The sequence below is a fragment of the Pan troglodytes genome, chromosome 9 (genome assembly GCF_028858775.2).
Source record: "Pan troglodytes isolate AG18354 chromosome 9, NHGRI_mPanTro3-v2.0_pri, whole genome shotgun sequence".
NCBI lineage: Eukaryota > Metazoa > Chordata > Mammalia > Primates > Hominidae > Pan > Pan troglodytes.
This window is the reverse complement of record NC_072407.2, coordinates 105,299,511-105,314,656: the sequence shown is the minus strand read 5'-3', so window position 1 is coordinate 105,314,656 and position 15,146 is coordinate 105,299,511. Positions and strand designations below refer to the sequence as shown.

The 15,146-nt window shown below is 37.1% G+C and overlaps 1 protein-coding gene across 4 annotated transcripts in view; it reads right to left on the bottom strand.

Moving 5' to 3' along the window:
* The window catches only part of DYNC2H1 (dynein cytoplasmic 2 heavy chain 1), a 374,133-nt gene that overhangs the window by 215,800 nt on the left and 143,187 nt on the right, over nt 1–15,146 (bottom strand). For all 4 annotated transcript variants that reach the window (XM_063784470.1, XM_063784471.1, XM_063784472.1 and 1 more), the window contains 5 exons: nt 13,455–13,618; nt 11,363–11,482; nt 10,678–10,812; nt 9,167–9,310; nt 6,935–7,024 (listed from right to left, as the gene is read on the bottom strand). In XM_063784470.1, the coding sequence (XP_063640540.1) occupies nt 6,935–7,024; nt 9,167–9,310; nt 10,678–10,812; nt 11,363–11,482; nt 13,455–13,618 (653 nt within the window). The remainder of the gene's footprint in view (nt 1–6,934; nt 7,025–9,166; nt 9,311–10,677; nt 10,813–11,362; nt 11,483–13,454; nt 13,619–15,146) is intronic.

Sequence of the window (15,146 nt, the reverse complement as noted above, 5' to 3'; positions counted from 1 at the left end):
TGTCCTGAACTCTGCAGGGCAGTCTTGCCCATTAGACTAGCTGTTTTAACCTGAGCACCCCTTGGTCTGCTGGCATCTCCGGAAACCCCAATCTGGCCACGCCTGCTTGCAGGGCAGCCTCAGGTGCCCAGGGGACCTGCATTGGCAGACTGTGCCTGACTGGCAGAAACTCCAGCAGAGCTGTCTCCACAGCTATGCACCAGCCCATGCGCTCCCTCCCCACACTCCAGCTCCCCTACGATCCACAGCAACTCTACACATCTTTGCGGTGCATGTATGCATAGCCAGCTTTTGCTTTCCTTGCCATACCAGCATGTGAAAGTGCAGTCTGCCCAACCTCCCACCACCCACCACCATTGCAAAAAGAGCCTTGGCAGGCAGAGAACCAGCTGGCCCCACCCCCGCTAGTGGCTGACTTTTGTGCTAAGACTGCCACTGGAATGGAACTAAGTGCAGAGAAGAGAAGATGCTCCCCAGACCTGAGTGACCACTCCTGCTTGCAGGGGCACAGAGAAGGCACCCACCTGCACCCACAGGGGCCCTGCCCTCGAGCCAACACCACCTGCAGTGTGATCATGCACACAGTCATCAGCAGGGGCCCCACATGCCCTCCCCGCAGCTGTGCTGCCTCCCCCACCTTGGTTAATGCAAGCAGAAAGGTAGGCACTCTGGGACCATTTAGTACCCTGACACAGCTGCTGCTACCACTGCTGCTGGCACATGCAAACAGGGATGAATCCCACTGTAACCGCACTATGAAACACTTTAGGTAACACCACCTATCGCAGTGTAGTGACCAGCGGTCACAGAGCGCCTTGCCCCTCCCACCCCACCCACCCGACTGCCCTACGTGTGGATTCCCAACCACAGTGGATTCCTAACCCCAAGGAGCCAGAGATCAAAGTTGGGGCCCAATACGAGTCCCCCAGAGTTAGGGCACACAGTCCAGGAAATGGGAGATGAGCGCTGGCCCACTAAAATCTTCCAGAAACAAAAGCAGCTAACTAAATCCACCTTAAACCTCAATCAAACATTCAATGTCATTAAACAGAATAAAAGGAAAAACAAAAAAACCATCGAAAGGTGAGCAACCTCAAAGACTGAAGATAGGTAGGCCCAAAAAGGTGAGAAAGAACCAGCCCAAGAAACCTGAAAGCTCAAAAGGCCAGAGTGCCTTCTTTCCTCCAAACAACTTCATCACCTTTCCAGCAAGCAACCACATTGAGATGGCTGAAATGACAGAAATAGAATTCATAATATGGATAAAGAAGATAATAGAATTCAAAATAAAGATCATTGAGCTACAGGAATACATTGAAAGGCAATCCAAGAAAGCTAAAAATCATGATAAAACAATGCAGGGACTGACAGACAACCTAGTCAGTATAGAGAAGAATATAACTGATCTGATACAGCTGAAAAACTTAACTACAAGAATTTTATAAGGAATCTAAATTATTAAGGGCAGAATAGATGAAGTGGAGGAAAGAATCTGAGAGCTTGAAGACTATCTTTCTTTTCTGTTTTTTTAAAATTTTACTTAAGTTCTGGGATACTTGTGCTGAACGTGCAGGTTTATTACATAGTTATACATGTGCCGTGGTGGTTTGCTGCACCGATCAACCCATCATCTAGGTTTTAAGCCCTACCTGCATTAGGTGTTTGTCCTAATGTTCTCACTCACTTTTTACCCCACCCCCCAACAGGCTCCAGTGTGTGATGTTCCCCTCTCTGCGTCCATGTGTTCTCATTGTTCAACTCCTACCTACGTGTGAGAACATGTGGTGTTTGGTTTTCTGTTCCTGTGTTAGTTTGCTGAGAATGATGGTTTCCAGCTTCATCCACGTCCCTGCAAAGGACATGAATTCATCCTTTTTTTGTATCCTGAGACTTTGCTGAAGTTGCTTATTAGCTTAAGGAGCTTTTGGGCTGAGACGATGGGGTTTTCTAAATATACAATCATGTCATCTCCAAACAGAGACAATTTGACTTTCTCTCTTCCTATCTGAATACCCTTTATTTCTTTCTCTTGCCTCTTTGCCCTGGCCAGAACTTCCAGTACTATGTTGAATAGGAGTTGTGAGAGAGGGCATCCTTATCATGTGCTGGTTTTCAAAGGGAATGCTTCCAGCTTTTGCCCATTCAGTATGATACTGATATTGATTCACATTCGGTATGACATTGGCTGTGGGTCTGTCATAAATAGCTCTTATTATTTTGAGATACGTTCCATCAATACCTAGTTTATGAAGTTTTCAGCATGAAGGTGTGTTGAATTTTATTGGAGGTCTTTTCTGCATCTATTGAGATAATCATGTGGTTTTTGTCATTGGTTCTGTTCATGTCATGGATTATATTTATTGATTTGCATATGTTGAACCAGGGATGAAGCCAACTTGATTGTGGTGGATAAGCTTTTTGATGTGCTGCTGGATTCGGTTTGCCAATATTTTATTGAGGATTTTCTAATCAATGTTCATCAGCGATATTGGCCTGAAATTTTCTTTTTGTGTTGTGTTTCTGCCAGGTTGTGGTATCACGATGATCCTGGTCTCATAAAATGAGTTAGGTAGGGGTCCCTCTTTTTCTATTGCATGGAATAGTTTCAGAAGGAATGGTACCAACTCCTCTTTGTACCTCTGGTAGAATTTGGCTGTGAATCCATCTGACCCTGGGCTTTTTTTGATTGGTAAGCTATTAATTACTGCCTCAATTTCAGAACTTGTTATTGGTCTATTCAGGGATTCGACTTCTTCCTGGTTTAGTCTTGGGAGGGTGTATGTGTCCAGGAATTTATCCATTTCTTCTAGATTTTCTAGTTTATTTGCGTAGAGGTGTTTACAGTATTCTCTGATGGTAGTTTGTATTTCTGTGGGATCGGTGGTGATATCCCCTTTATCATTTTTTATTGTGTCTATTTGATTCTTCTCTCTTTTCTTCTTTATTAGTCTTGCTAGCGGTCTACTTTGTTATCTTTTCATAAAACTAGCTCCTGGATTCATTGATTTTTTTAAGAGTTTTTCGTGTCTCTATCTCCTTCAGTTCTGCTCTGATAGCTGTTTCTTGTCTTCTGCTAGCTTTTGAATGTGTTTGCTCTTGCTTCTCTAGTTCTTTTAATTGTGATGTTACGGGGTTGATTTTAGATCTTTCCTACTTTCTCCTGTTGGCATTTAGTGCTATAACTTTCCCTCTAAACACTGCTCTAGCTGTGTTCCAGAGATTCTGGTACATTGTATCTTTGTTCTCGTTGGTTTCAAATAACTTATCTATTTCTGCCTTAATTTTGTTATTTACCCACTAGTCATTCAGAAGCAGGTTGTTCAGTTTCCATGTAGTTGTGCAGTTTTGAGTGAGTTTCTTAATCCTTAGTTCTGATTTGATTGCACTGTGTTATGAGAGACTATTTGTTATGATTTCCGTTCTTTTCCATTTGCTGAGGAGTGTTTTACTTCCAATTATGTGGTCAGTTTTAGAGTAAGTGCGATGTGGTGCTGAGAAAAATGTATATTCTGTTGATTTGGAGTGGAGAATTCTGTAGATGGGGTGGAGTTAGGTCCGCTTGGTCCAGAGCTGAGTTCGACTCCTGAATATCCTTGTTAATTTTCTGTCTCATTAATCTGTCTAATATTGACAGTGGGGTGTTAAACTCTCTCATTATTACTGTATGGGAGTCTAAGTCTCTTTGTAGGTCTCTAAGAACTTGCTTTATGAATCTGGGTGCTCCTGTACTGGGTGCATATATATTTAGCATAGTTAGCTCTTCTCGTTGCATTGATCCCTTTACCATATGCAATGCCCTTGTCTTTTTTGATCTTTGTTCATTTAAAGTCTGTTTTATCAGAGACTAGGATTGCAACCCCTGCTTTTTTTTTTTTTTTTTTTTTTTTGCTTTCCATTTGCTTGGTAAATATTCCTCCATCCCTTTATTTTGGGCCTATGTGTATCTCTGCATGTGAGATGGGTCTCCTGAATGCAGCACACCGATGGGTGTTGACTCTATCCTATTTGCCAGTCTGTGTCTTTTAATTGGAGCATTTACTCCATTTACATTTAAGGTTAATATTGTTATGTGTGAATTTGATCCTGTCATTATGATGCTGGTTATTTTGACTGTTAGTTGATGCGTTTCTTCATAGTGTTGATGGTCTTTACAATTTGGTATGTTTTTGCAGTGGCTGGTACTGATTTTTCCTTTCCGTATTTAGTGCTTCCTTCAGGAGCTCTTGTAAGGCAGGCCTGGTGGTGACAAAATTTCTCAGCATTTGCTTGTCTGTAAAGGATTTTATTTCTCCTTCACTTATGAAGCTTAGTTTGGTGAGATATGAAATTCTGGGTTGAAAATTCTTTTTAGAAATGTTGAATATTGGCCCCTACTCTCTTCTGGCTTGTAGGGTTTCTGCAGAGAGATCCCCTGTTAGTCTGATGGGCTTCCCTTTGTGAGTAACCCAACTTTTCTCTCTGGCTGCCCTTAACATTTTTTCCTTCATTTCAACCTTGGTGAATCTGATGATTATGTGTCTTGGGGTTGCTCTTCTCAAGGAATATCTTTGTGGTGTTCTCTGTACTTCCTGAATTTGAATGTTAACCTGTCTTGCCAGGCTGGGGAAGTTCTCCTGGATAATATCCTGAAGACTGTTTTCTAACTTGGTTCCATTCTCCCCGTCACTTTCAGGTACACCAATCAAATGCAGATTTAGTCTTTTCACATAGTCCCATAATTCTTGGAGGCTTTGTTTGTTCCTTTTCATTCTTTTTTCTCTAATCTTGTCTTCATGCTTTATTTCATTAAGTTGATCTTCAATCTCTGATATCCTTTCTTCTGCTTAATCAATTCAGCTATTGATACTTGTGTATACTTCACGAAGTTCTTGTGCTGTGTTTTTCAGCTCCATCAGGTCATTTATGTTCTTCTCTAAACTGGTTATTCTAGTCAGCAATTCCTCTAACCTTTTTTCAAGGTTCTTAGCTTCCTTGCATTGGGTTGGAACATGCTCCTTTAGCTTGGAGGAGTCTGTTATCACCCACCTTCTGAAGCCTACTTCTGTCAATTCATCAAACTCATTCTCCGCCCAGTTTTGTTCCCTTGCTGGCAAGGAGTTGTGATCCTTTGGAGAAAAAGAGGCATTCTGGTTTTTGGAATTTTCAGTCTTTTTGCGCTGGTTTTTCCTCATCTTCGTGGATTTATCTACCTTTGGTCTTTGATCTTGGTGACCTTCGGATGGGGTTTTTGTATAGATGTCCTTTTTGTTGATGTTGATGCTATTCCTTTCTGTTTGTTAGTTTTCCTTCTAACAGTCAGGCCCCTCTGCTGCAGGTCTGCTGGACTTTGCAGGAGGTCCACTCCTGACCCTGTTTGCCTGGGTATCACCAGCAGAGTCTGCAGAACAGCAAAGATTGCTGCCTGTTCTTTCCTCTGGAAGCTTCGTCCTAGAGGAGCACGCACCAGATGCCAGCTGGAGTGCTCCTGTATGAGATGTCTGTCGACCCCTGCTGGGAGGTGTCTCCCAGTCCTCAGGAGGCACAGGGGTCAGGGACCCACTTGAGAAGGCAATCTGTCCCTTAGCAGAGCTCAAGCTCTGTGTTGGAGATCCAATGCTCTCTTCAGAGCCAGCAGGCGGGAATGTTTAAGTCTGCTGATGCTGCGCCCACAGCTGCCCCTTCCCCCAGCTGCTCTGTCTCAGGGAGATGGGAGTTTTATCTATAAGCCCCTGACTGGGGGTGTTGCCTTTCTTTCAGAGATGCCCTGCCCAGAGAGCTTCTGAAGGATTTATTCCGTATCTCAAATAAAGATCCTCAACAAAATCACAAAAATTACTATCCTATTCTAAAAATATATTAACTGTATATTTTTCAACACTTTCTAAGAAGCCTATATAATTGAACCATAATAATTCTATTTCTCTCAATTAATTGCCTTTACAAAGCTATTCTTCTACATTATGTCTTAAGCTATACCCATAGATTGCTATTTAAAAAAAAAAAAAAATTCTGGCCGGGCATGGAGGCTCATATCTGTAATCCCAGCACTTTGGGAGGCTGAGGAGGGCAGATCACATGAGGCCAGGAGTTCGAGACACCCTGGTCAACATGGTGAATCCCTCTCTCTACTAAAAATACAAAAGTTAGCCAGGCATGGTGGTGCATGCCAGTAGTCCCAGTTACTTGGGAGGCTGAAGCGGGAGAATGACTTGAACCCAGGAGGCAGAGCTTGCAGTGAGCCAAGACTTCGCCACTGCACTCCAGCCTGGGCAACAGAGAGAGACTCTGTCTCCAAAAAAAAAAAAAAAATTCTAAGTACAAAAAGGCCTCTGCATTTTCTAATATCTAAAATTTCTAAAATATTGTCCGATGTGTGTTCTCTTCTGGAACACATGTAATATGAAGACTTCTGTAAAAAATTTCTTTCATAACTCAGGATCAAACACTAGTTTACTTCCTAATGCTAACAATGCAAAATAATTTTGTTCCTCAACCCCAGAGACATTGGACAATGTCCGCAGACATTTTTTATTCTCACAATTGATGGGAAGGAATGCTGGAAGGCAGAGATGCTGCTAAACATCCTAAAATGCACAGAACAACATCCCACACACAAAGAATTATGTAGCCCAAAACATCAGTTGCTGAGGATGAGAAAGTCTAGCTATATAATGAGATACATAATCCACTGTCATTATCTCTTTCGGTGACCACTGGAATATTTAGAACTAAGTCAGCTAACCCAGTGTTTGCTGTCCCTTCTTCACTTGTCACTTTTTTCCCCACTACAACCAAGAATGCTATAAGGCATTCCAGTTAAATGTTCTGGAAAAATACCAGAAATACCATTTTTAATACCTTTCCAGTAGGGAAAGAGTTATACTATAACTATAAATATTACGTTAAATCACAGAACAAGTAGCATTTTATATTTGAAAAATATGATGCTTCTTACCTTAAATAGACAACGACATATATATTCATATACCATATGTTGTAATGAGCTGATAAGTGACTGGATTCTCTGTTCTGTATTTTCAGAATCCTGTAGATTATAATTGGAAATTCATTAGGAAATTTATAAACATTTAAAAAGTACGCCTATAAATTGTTCCTCCAGATTCAAAGCTGATTCTGAAACAAGTATCTTTAACCACCAAATTCAAGGGACTAAACAAGTGCATTAAACTTGTATACTAATATAATATTAAAAAATGACGCATCTTTCTTTAATGTATAGAGTTAAAGCTTTCAACAAATGAAAATTACAATCAATTCCCAATAATACAATATAAGTTGAATTTTATCATATCAGTCTCCTATTGGCATTAAAATACTATCTACATCAATCTAGGTTAAGGCCATTTTAATTATTTATATTATAATTATCAATCCAGCCCCAAAACAATATGACAAGAATACCTTATAAAGAATTTTCTCATTCTCAATATGGGAACCTCAATGATCTTAAATCATGTGCTGCAGGATGAATAAGGATGAACAATAACTTTGAAATTGATGCTGTAAAAACTCACATAAAATTTTAGTTTTTGATCTGATATAATAATTCCATTTTGCAAGATTGTAATAATTGAAAAACATGTTATTAGTGTCTATTTCCTTTGATTAAAGAAAAATTGTTTGGCATAGAAATGGAGGAAGGGAAGGTTGTCAACCTGTCCTTTTCCCTTAGTGTGATGTAAGTTTTACATCTCAGAGCATTTGGAGAATACATGTCTTAGGAAGATCAATTCTGGTATAACAATTAGACTAAATTTGCTTGCTTCCTTGTGATTTATAAATTAATACCAAGAAAAAAACCTAGTAAAACAATTTTAATGCTTAGAAAAATACATCCAGGATCAGCAAAGAAATGTGTGAAATTGGTATAAAGAAAACATTATGAACTGGAACTCAGATGCATTAATCCTAGGCTTCTAGCCTTGTAGTAGCATGTTCTAACCAAGACAACTAATCATTACTTTAGATAGCAAATACTTGTATTCATTTCACTATATGTTAACAAAGATCACATATGAAATTGAGACTTGGATTTCCTAAAAGTCACTCTATCATAAGACACAGTATTGTATCTACAAGATCCAGTAGATTTTTTAAACAGCAGAAAGAAAGTTTTGTACTCTACATAGATTTGTGACTGCTTCAGCCAGTACAATACAGCAGAAATGACACAGACCTAAGGCTGCGTTTTAAAAGGCTATTCAGTTTCAGCCTTATTCACTGAAACACATACTTAGTGCCTTGAGCTAAAAAATAAGAAGTCCATCCATCTACTCAGTGCTGTGAAAAAGCCAAGCCTCCTGCAGAGGTGCTGCAGTTGGCAGTCCTGTCGTCAAGTCCTCCCACCCACAGCACCAGACGGGCAAGTGAAGCACCTGCCTTAGCCCCTCAACTCTCAAGTCCTCCCAGCTGAGGTCCTAGACATTGTGAAACAAACAAAGTCATCCCTGCTGAGTCCTGACTAAATTTCCAATAGAATCAATAAGCATAAGAAAATAGTTTTAATTGGCCAAGTTTCGGATTAATACGATACTCAACAGAAATAATTAGAACAATGCGCATATATGGGAGGTGGTTAAACAAAGTATGGTATAGCCTCACCATCTCTTAAAAACATTAAGTTTATATTCACTGGTAGGAAAGCTGTCCATAATACACTAATACACTTTTTAAAGCACAGTATTGTATCTTTTAGTTAAAACAATTTGTTATCCTTTAATACATACTTCCCTCCATTAGAATACATGCTTGATAAGGCAGTGGACACTTGTACCTCCATTATCTGGAAAGTTACCGCCTTAAACAACAAGGATATATAATAAAATGTTAAATGTTGTTTTCCCCAGGTAATGATATTATGGGGATAATTCTCATTTTTATACCTTTCAGAATCACTGGGTTTTTTTAATGATTATATATTACTTATTAATTTATACTCAGAACATAAACTGTTTTCATTAAAAAGATTGTCACATTGGGACACCTTGTTAACAATATAAAAAGAAATTAAGTAGTTTCTTTATATAGCTTAAAAGTGTTACATGTGGTCTTTTGGAACATAATTCTATGAAAGTTTGCTTAATAATTTTTATTATAAATTAAGTACTATCCCTAGTAAAGTAATCCCTGTAATTCAATCTCAGGTACAGGGTATCCAACAGCTTACCTGTTTGTTTTGTAGAGCTCGTTGGAAAAGTCGGAGAAAAGCAGCCAAACTAAAACGGTACATGTTATTAATTTTGGACAAATCAGAAATAATGAAGTACATCTTGCTGGCACTCTCAGCCAGGGGGAGATAGGCATCCCGTTCCTATGGATCAAGAGATCAGTAGGGGATAGGGTGGAAACACCTTAGAATTAGTGCTTTACTGCCACCTAAAGACTACAATACACATATCTACCCAAGTAATAAAAAAACCTTACTTTTTCTATGCACATAAAACAAATGAAGATGATGAATCATGGTTTCTAACTAAAAAAGATAGCAAAATCTAGTTTTTCTTCCTCATTTTTATAAAACTGCAAAGAATATATGTCTTAGTCTATTAAGGCTACCTATAACAAAATACACTAAACTCATTCTGCTTTTATATAACAGAAATTTATTTCGCCCAGTTCTGGAAGCTGGGAAGTCCAAGATCAAGGTGCCAACAGATTTGGTATCTCGTGAGAGCTTGTTTCCTGGTTCACAGAAAGAACTGCTTCTTGCTGTGTTCTCCCATGCTGGAAGGGGCTAACAAACTCCCTTGGCCTTCTTTTATAAGGTTACTAATCCCACTCATGAGAGCTCCACCCTCATGACCTAGTCACCTTCTAAAACCTCCACCTCTTAATACTATTACACTGGGGATTACATTTCCACATATGAATTTTGGGGGTGATGAGGACACACAAATATTCAGACTATAGCAATATATTTTAAACACCTTTCTACCTCTCAGTTGACAGAGCTAGAAGTGGTTCACAGATTGGTCTTAATGAGGATCAACAGCACTAGTATTAGGGGAAAGTGGGTAAGATGAAATGGTAAATATTTGTGATCAGAGAATAGATGATCCAATTTTACATTTCAAAAGAGAATCAGTTAAGGTAACGCAAGACAGCACAGCACTACTAGGCTATCTCTGATGTGAAGAAAAGTTTGAACTATGAGTATAGGATTGGTGACAATAAGAACACTGATGGAACTAGAGGTAGAGAAGACGACTCTAACAGGTGTCCATATTAGGATAATAAAGTACCCAGCACTGTTCATTATAAGCATGAAAAGAGCCAATAACTGTAACTTAGAGCTTATAACCCTTTTAATTAGTATATTTAACTTGCCTTAACTTAAGAAAAGTTCTAAGAACGGCAAAGATATTCTCTAATACTCATTTTCAATATACTCATTTCCAATTTCAGTACAAAACTGCAGCTCTACCTTAGATAACATTATGCCAGAAACCAGTAGAAGGCAGCAGGGTATATTGACAAACACTCCTTATCCTCAATGTGCCAACATCTGAATTCCCTCTCTACAATAACTAGAATCAAACCCAACGTTCTGATGTTTTTGAATAGCTTTTTTTTTTTTACATCATCTTTCCCCTGAGGACCTGATTCTACATTTTCTATCATATTAACCTAAATGTTCAAGAAAACATAATATGAAATTACAAAGAAGGAAATAATTACTTGATCAAGGGAAATTTGGAGTTTGTAAGATTCTTTAAGTGACTCTTGAATAAGTGCACTGCTTGCTTTTGTCTGATTCAAAGACTCAATCAAATCCTTATTTTCCAAAATATTGCCTTGAGATGTGGCAAGTGTCTGTAGGGAAAGTTAACAATATGAATATTATTATACATATAAAAATAACCAATTAAAGCAAACCCATATTTATGGCAACTTATGTTATTTTAGAAGAATTTCAACATTTTATAGCCCTCTTAAAGTTTTATTCTGTTTTTATTATAGCCTTCTTATATCAAATGAATTAATAAATTATTTTATGAAACTATATCATTATCAAACATAGCAAGGTATTAATTTTGTCGATTTAATAAAAAATAAAAACTACTTAAAGTTACAGATTGTTATAATTTCTTGCTTTTAATGCTTCTTGAAATTATGAGCATATAATTAAATAATGAAACAATACAAATTAGTTAAAAATTGCTTGTCTTAAACATTGCTCATTAAGATCTTGTATTCCAAAAGATAGCTCCCCTTTTTGTTAGAATTTTGACTGTAAGATATACACTAATATGTCTTTGGAAAAAAAAATCTGAAGATACTATTAATTTTCTAAACACTGTTATTTGTATTCATTAAAAAAAAAGTAATACGAAAAAAGTAACCTAAATAGCTAGACTTTTACCTCTAGAAGAGATTCTTCGAGCTTGGCTAGCTGTATTTTCTTATCTTCTTCCTGTTGTAATAGTTTTGTTTTCTGTTCTTCTAAATCAGGTTTCTCATGCTGAATGGTTAAAGCTAAAAGCTTGGGAAAACAAAAAGACAAGGTAATTCTAGCAATAAGGCTTACAACAAAACAAAAACTTCCTGCAAACAGGCCTTGTGTTTGACAGACTATTACAAATATGATACTATGTTATCTCATTTCATTCTTTCTAATTTAACATAAGACACCTTCAACAATTACATCTGATGAAAAAGAGACAAAACAGTTAAGCTGATCAGTAAAATATTAACTACTGTAGAAAAGCTGTAAGAAAGTGCATTACTTAACATATCAATGTGTAATATTTAGTTTTAAATTAAATATACTAAATTATGAGATTACTATTTTTTTAATAGTAAGTATTCACATTAACAAATAAAAAGGGCCAGGCACGGTAGCTCACGCCTGTAATCCCAGCACTTTGGGAGGCCGAGGTGGGTGGATCACGAGGTAAGGAGTTTGAGACCAGCCTGGCTAACATAGTGAAAGTCCATCTCTACTAAAAATACAAAAAATTAGCCGGGCGTGGTGGTGGGCGCCTGTAATCCCAGCTACTCGGGAGGCTGAGGCAGGAGAATAGCTTAAACCTAGGAGGCAGAAGTTACAGTGAGCTGAGATCGCGCCATTGCACTCCAGCCTGGGCAACAGTGCCAGACTCCGTCTCAAAAAAATAAAATAAAATAAACAAATAAAAAGATAAAATACTATGTCATCAAAACCACAATAAGATACCACTTCACTCCCACTAGAATGACTACAATTAAAAAGATACATAACAACCAGAGTTGGCAAGGATATGGAAAAAAGCAGAACCCTCCTATATTTCTGGTGGGAAAGTAAATAGTGCAGCCACTTTGGAAAGATTTGTTTCTCAAATTGCCAAATATAAAGTAACCATAAGACCCAGCAATTCCACTAAAAAAACCATTGAATTATACATTTTAAATCAGCAAGTTGTATGGTATGTACATTGTATTTGTTAAAGCTGTTATCTGTGAAGCTGTTGAAAAATGCTATGTCAAATTGTTAACTCTGAATACTAAAATAGAGAAAGACATTGGTATAAAATATGTAATTCAAAATCTGCTGTATAAGCATCTTCATTTAGTTCTTGCTAAGTAAGACCTACATAGCTCCTTTTTTGCAACTACTGTGGAGATCTTTTACATAGCAGGAGCAATTCTGTCAATTAATTCTGCCAAGTTTTGAGTGATTGTCACATTGTTTTATTTAAAAGAAGTATCATCAAGTCAATCAAAAGATATTGTTCATTAAAATATACTTGATGAGTCATATGGTATACAAAGAAATATTTTGAAAGGACAATTTTAAAAATTACAATCAAGTAAAAATTGCAGCAAATATGTATGCTATCATATAAATCAAAAGATGAAAAAAATCTACTATTGTTAGATGAGTAAAAAATAGGATGATACTCCAAAAGTCAACTGGCATTATATCTTTAAAGGGGAAAAAATGAGTTAGGAAACATGTGAGTATGGACATGAAAAATCATTTTGAAATTTATGTAATAATTCTAAACTGTAATGAGCCATATGAAGATAAATTGACTTCAAAGATGCCATGTGTTCTAATGGTTAAAAAAAAATGCTGGCTCAGGAATCAAAGACTCTTAACTAGCTGAACAAGTCAATTAGCTACACTTTTCACAATTAAATTTCAGTTTTCAAACCAAAAATATAATGCAGATGATCTTAATCACTATGATCCATCAATCTCTCAAATTCTACCACATATAACAGAAATAAACTTTAAAATTAGAGTTATATTAAAAGGAGCAGCAATTTGACATTAGCATCAAATGTACAGGTCTAATACATATGGTAAATGAAATAAGCCAGAATGCTTCACTCCAACATACAAGTATTATTTTCAAAATCATAAATGTAAATACTAATTAGTCTAACAAAATAGCTTCTCACTCACAATGTCTAATAGGTATATAAAGCTCGAAAAGATTCCAAGGTAAATTATTATTATCTATGTATACCTGCCCTCGTAATCCACTTCTTGTTGTAGTAAAGTTAACCTCAGTAACAATGGAAGCTGCATCCGGTGGAATAAAAGGATTTGGGTTTCTTGTTGACAAAAAGAGGCGGAATTCTTCATTGTAGTCAATAATTTTGTCACCTATTTGTACCACATAACGTGGTCCTATTTAAAAAAAAACACACAATTGGTTGGTCTGAATCTTCTGTATTTCACTATACAATATTTGAAAATATAATTTTTAAGTACTTCTAAATATAGGCTTTTCGACAGAGTCTAAGACAGCAAAAGTTGGGTTACCTGAGATACTATTAGCAGAATGTTCTATTTATCAGCACTTGTGCAAGCAATGATAAATAATATTCACTAAGAAGATCCTGGGATACTGAAGCACCCAAGGAATATCTATTCGCATTCAGTATGGTTTTAACATTAATATGTTTCATATTCCAAATTGCTCTGAAATGGCTGATTATAGATGACAAAAACAGAAATCCTCAATTATATTTTTTCTTTACTTCTAAATTCATCATTTTAAAAGTGTTTATTGCACTAGTATTTAAGATACAGTATTTGAAAACAGAATGATGGTTAAAAAAACAGATTATCACATGAGTAAGTGAAAACTACACATTATCAACAAAATGAAAGAACAACCTACAAACTTGGAAAGAGTTATTTATAAACCATATATCAGATAAGGGGTTAATATCCAAAATGTATAAAGAAAAAACTCATACAATTCAATAGCAGAAAGACGAATAACCTGATTAAAAAGCGGGCAAAGGACCTGAATAGACATTTCTCCAAAGAAGATACAAATATGGCCAACAGCTATATGAAACGATGCTCAACATCACTTATCATGAGGAAATGCAAATCAAAACCACTATTAGATATCAACTCACACCTGTTAGGATGGGTATTATCAAAAAGACAAGAGATAACAAATGTTGATGAAGATATGGAGAACAGGGAATTGTTGGTGGGAACGAAGACCAGGGCAGCCATTACGAAAAATGGTAGGAAGGTTCCTAAAGAAATTAAAAACAGAACTACCATATGACCCAGCAATCTTTTTTCTGGGTATATGCCCAAAGAAAATAAGTCAACACCTCATAAAGATATCTGCACTCTCATTTCTTCACAGCATTATTCACAACAGCCAAGACATGGAAACAACCTGAATGTCCATCAACAGATCAGATAAAGAAAATGTGGGTCAGGCATGGTTGCTCATGCCTGTAATCGCATCATTTTGGGAGGTTGAGACGGACGTACCACTTGAGACCAGAAGTTCAAGATCCATCTGGGAAACATACTGAGACCTCGTCTTTGCAAAAAAAAAATTTTTTTAATTAGCTGGGCATGATGGTATGTGCCTATAGTCCAACATACTCAGGAGGCTGAGGCCAGAGGATTATTTGAGCCCAGGAGTTTGAGGTTAGAGTGAACTATGATCACACCACTGTACTCAAGCCTGGGCAACAGAGTCAGACCATGTTCTAAAAAAAAGAAAGGAAAAGAAAAGAAAACATGATGTGTATACACAAACACCCACATGCACACAATGGAATAATGTTCGGTTATAAAAAAGTAGATCCTGCCATTTGCCATAACATGTATAAACCTGGAAAACATTATACAAAGTAAAGTAGGCCAGACACAGAAAATTACTGCTTGATCTCAAATA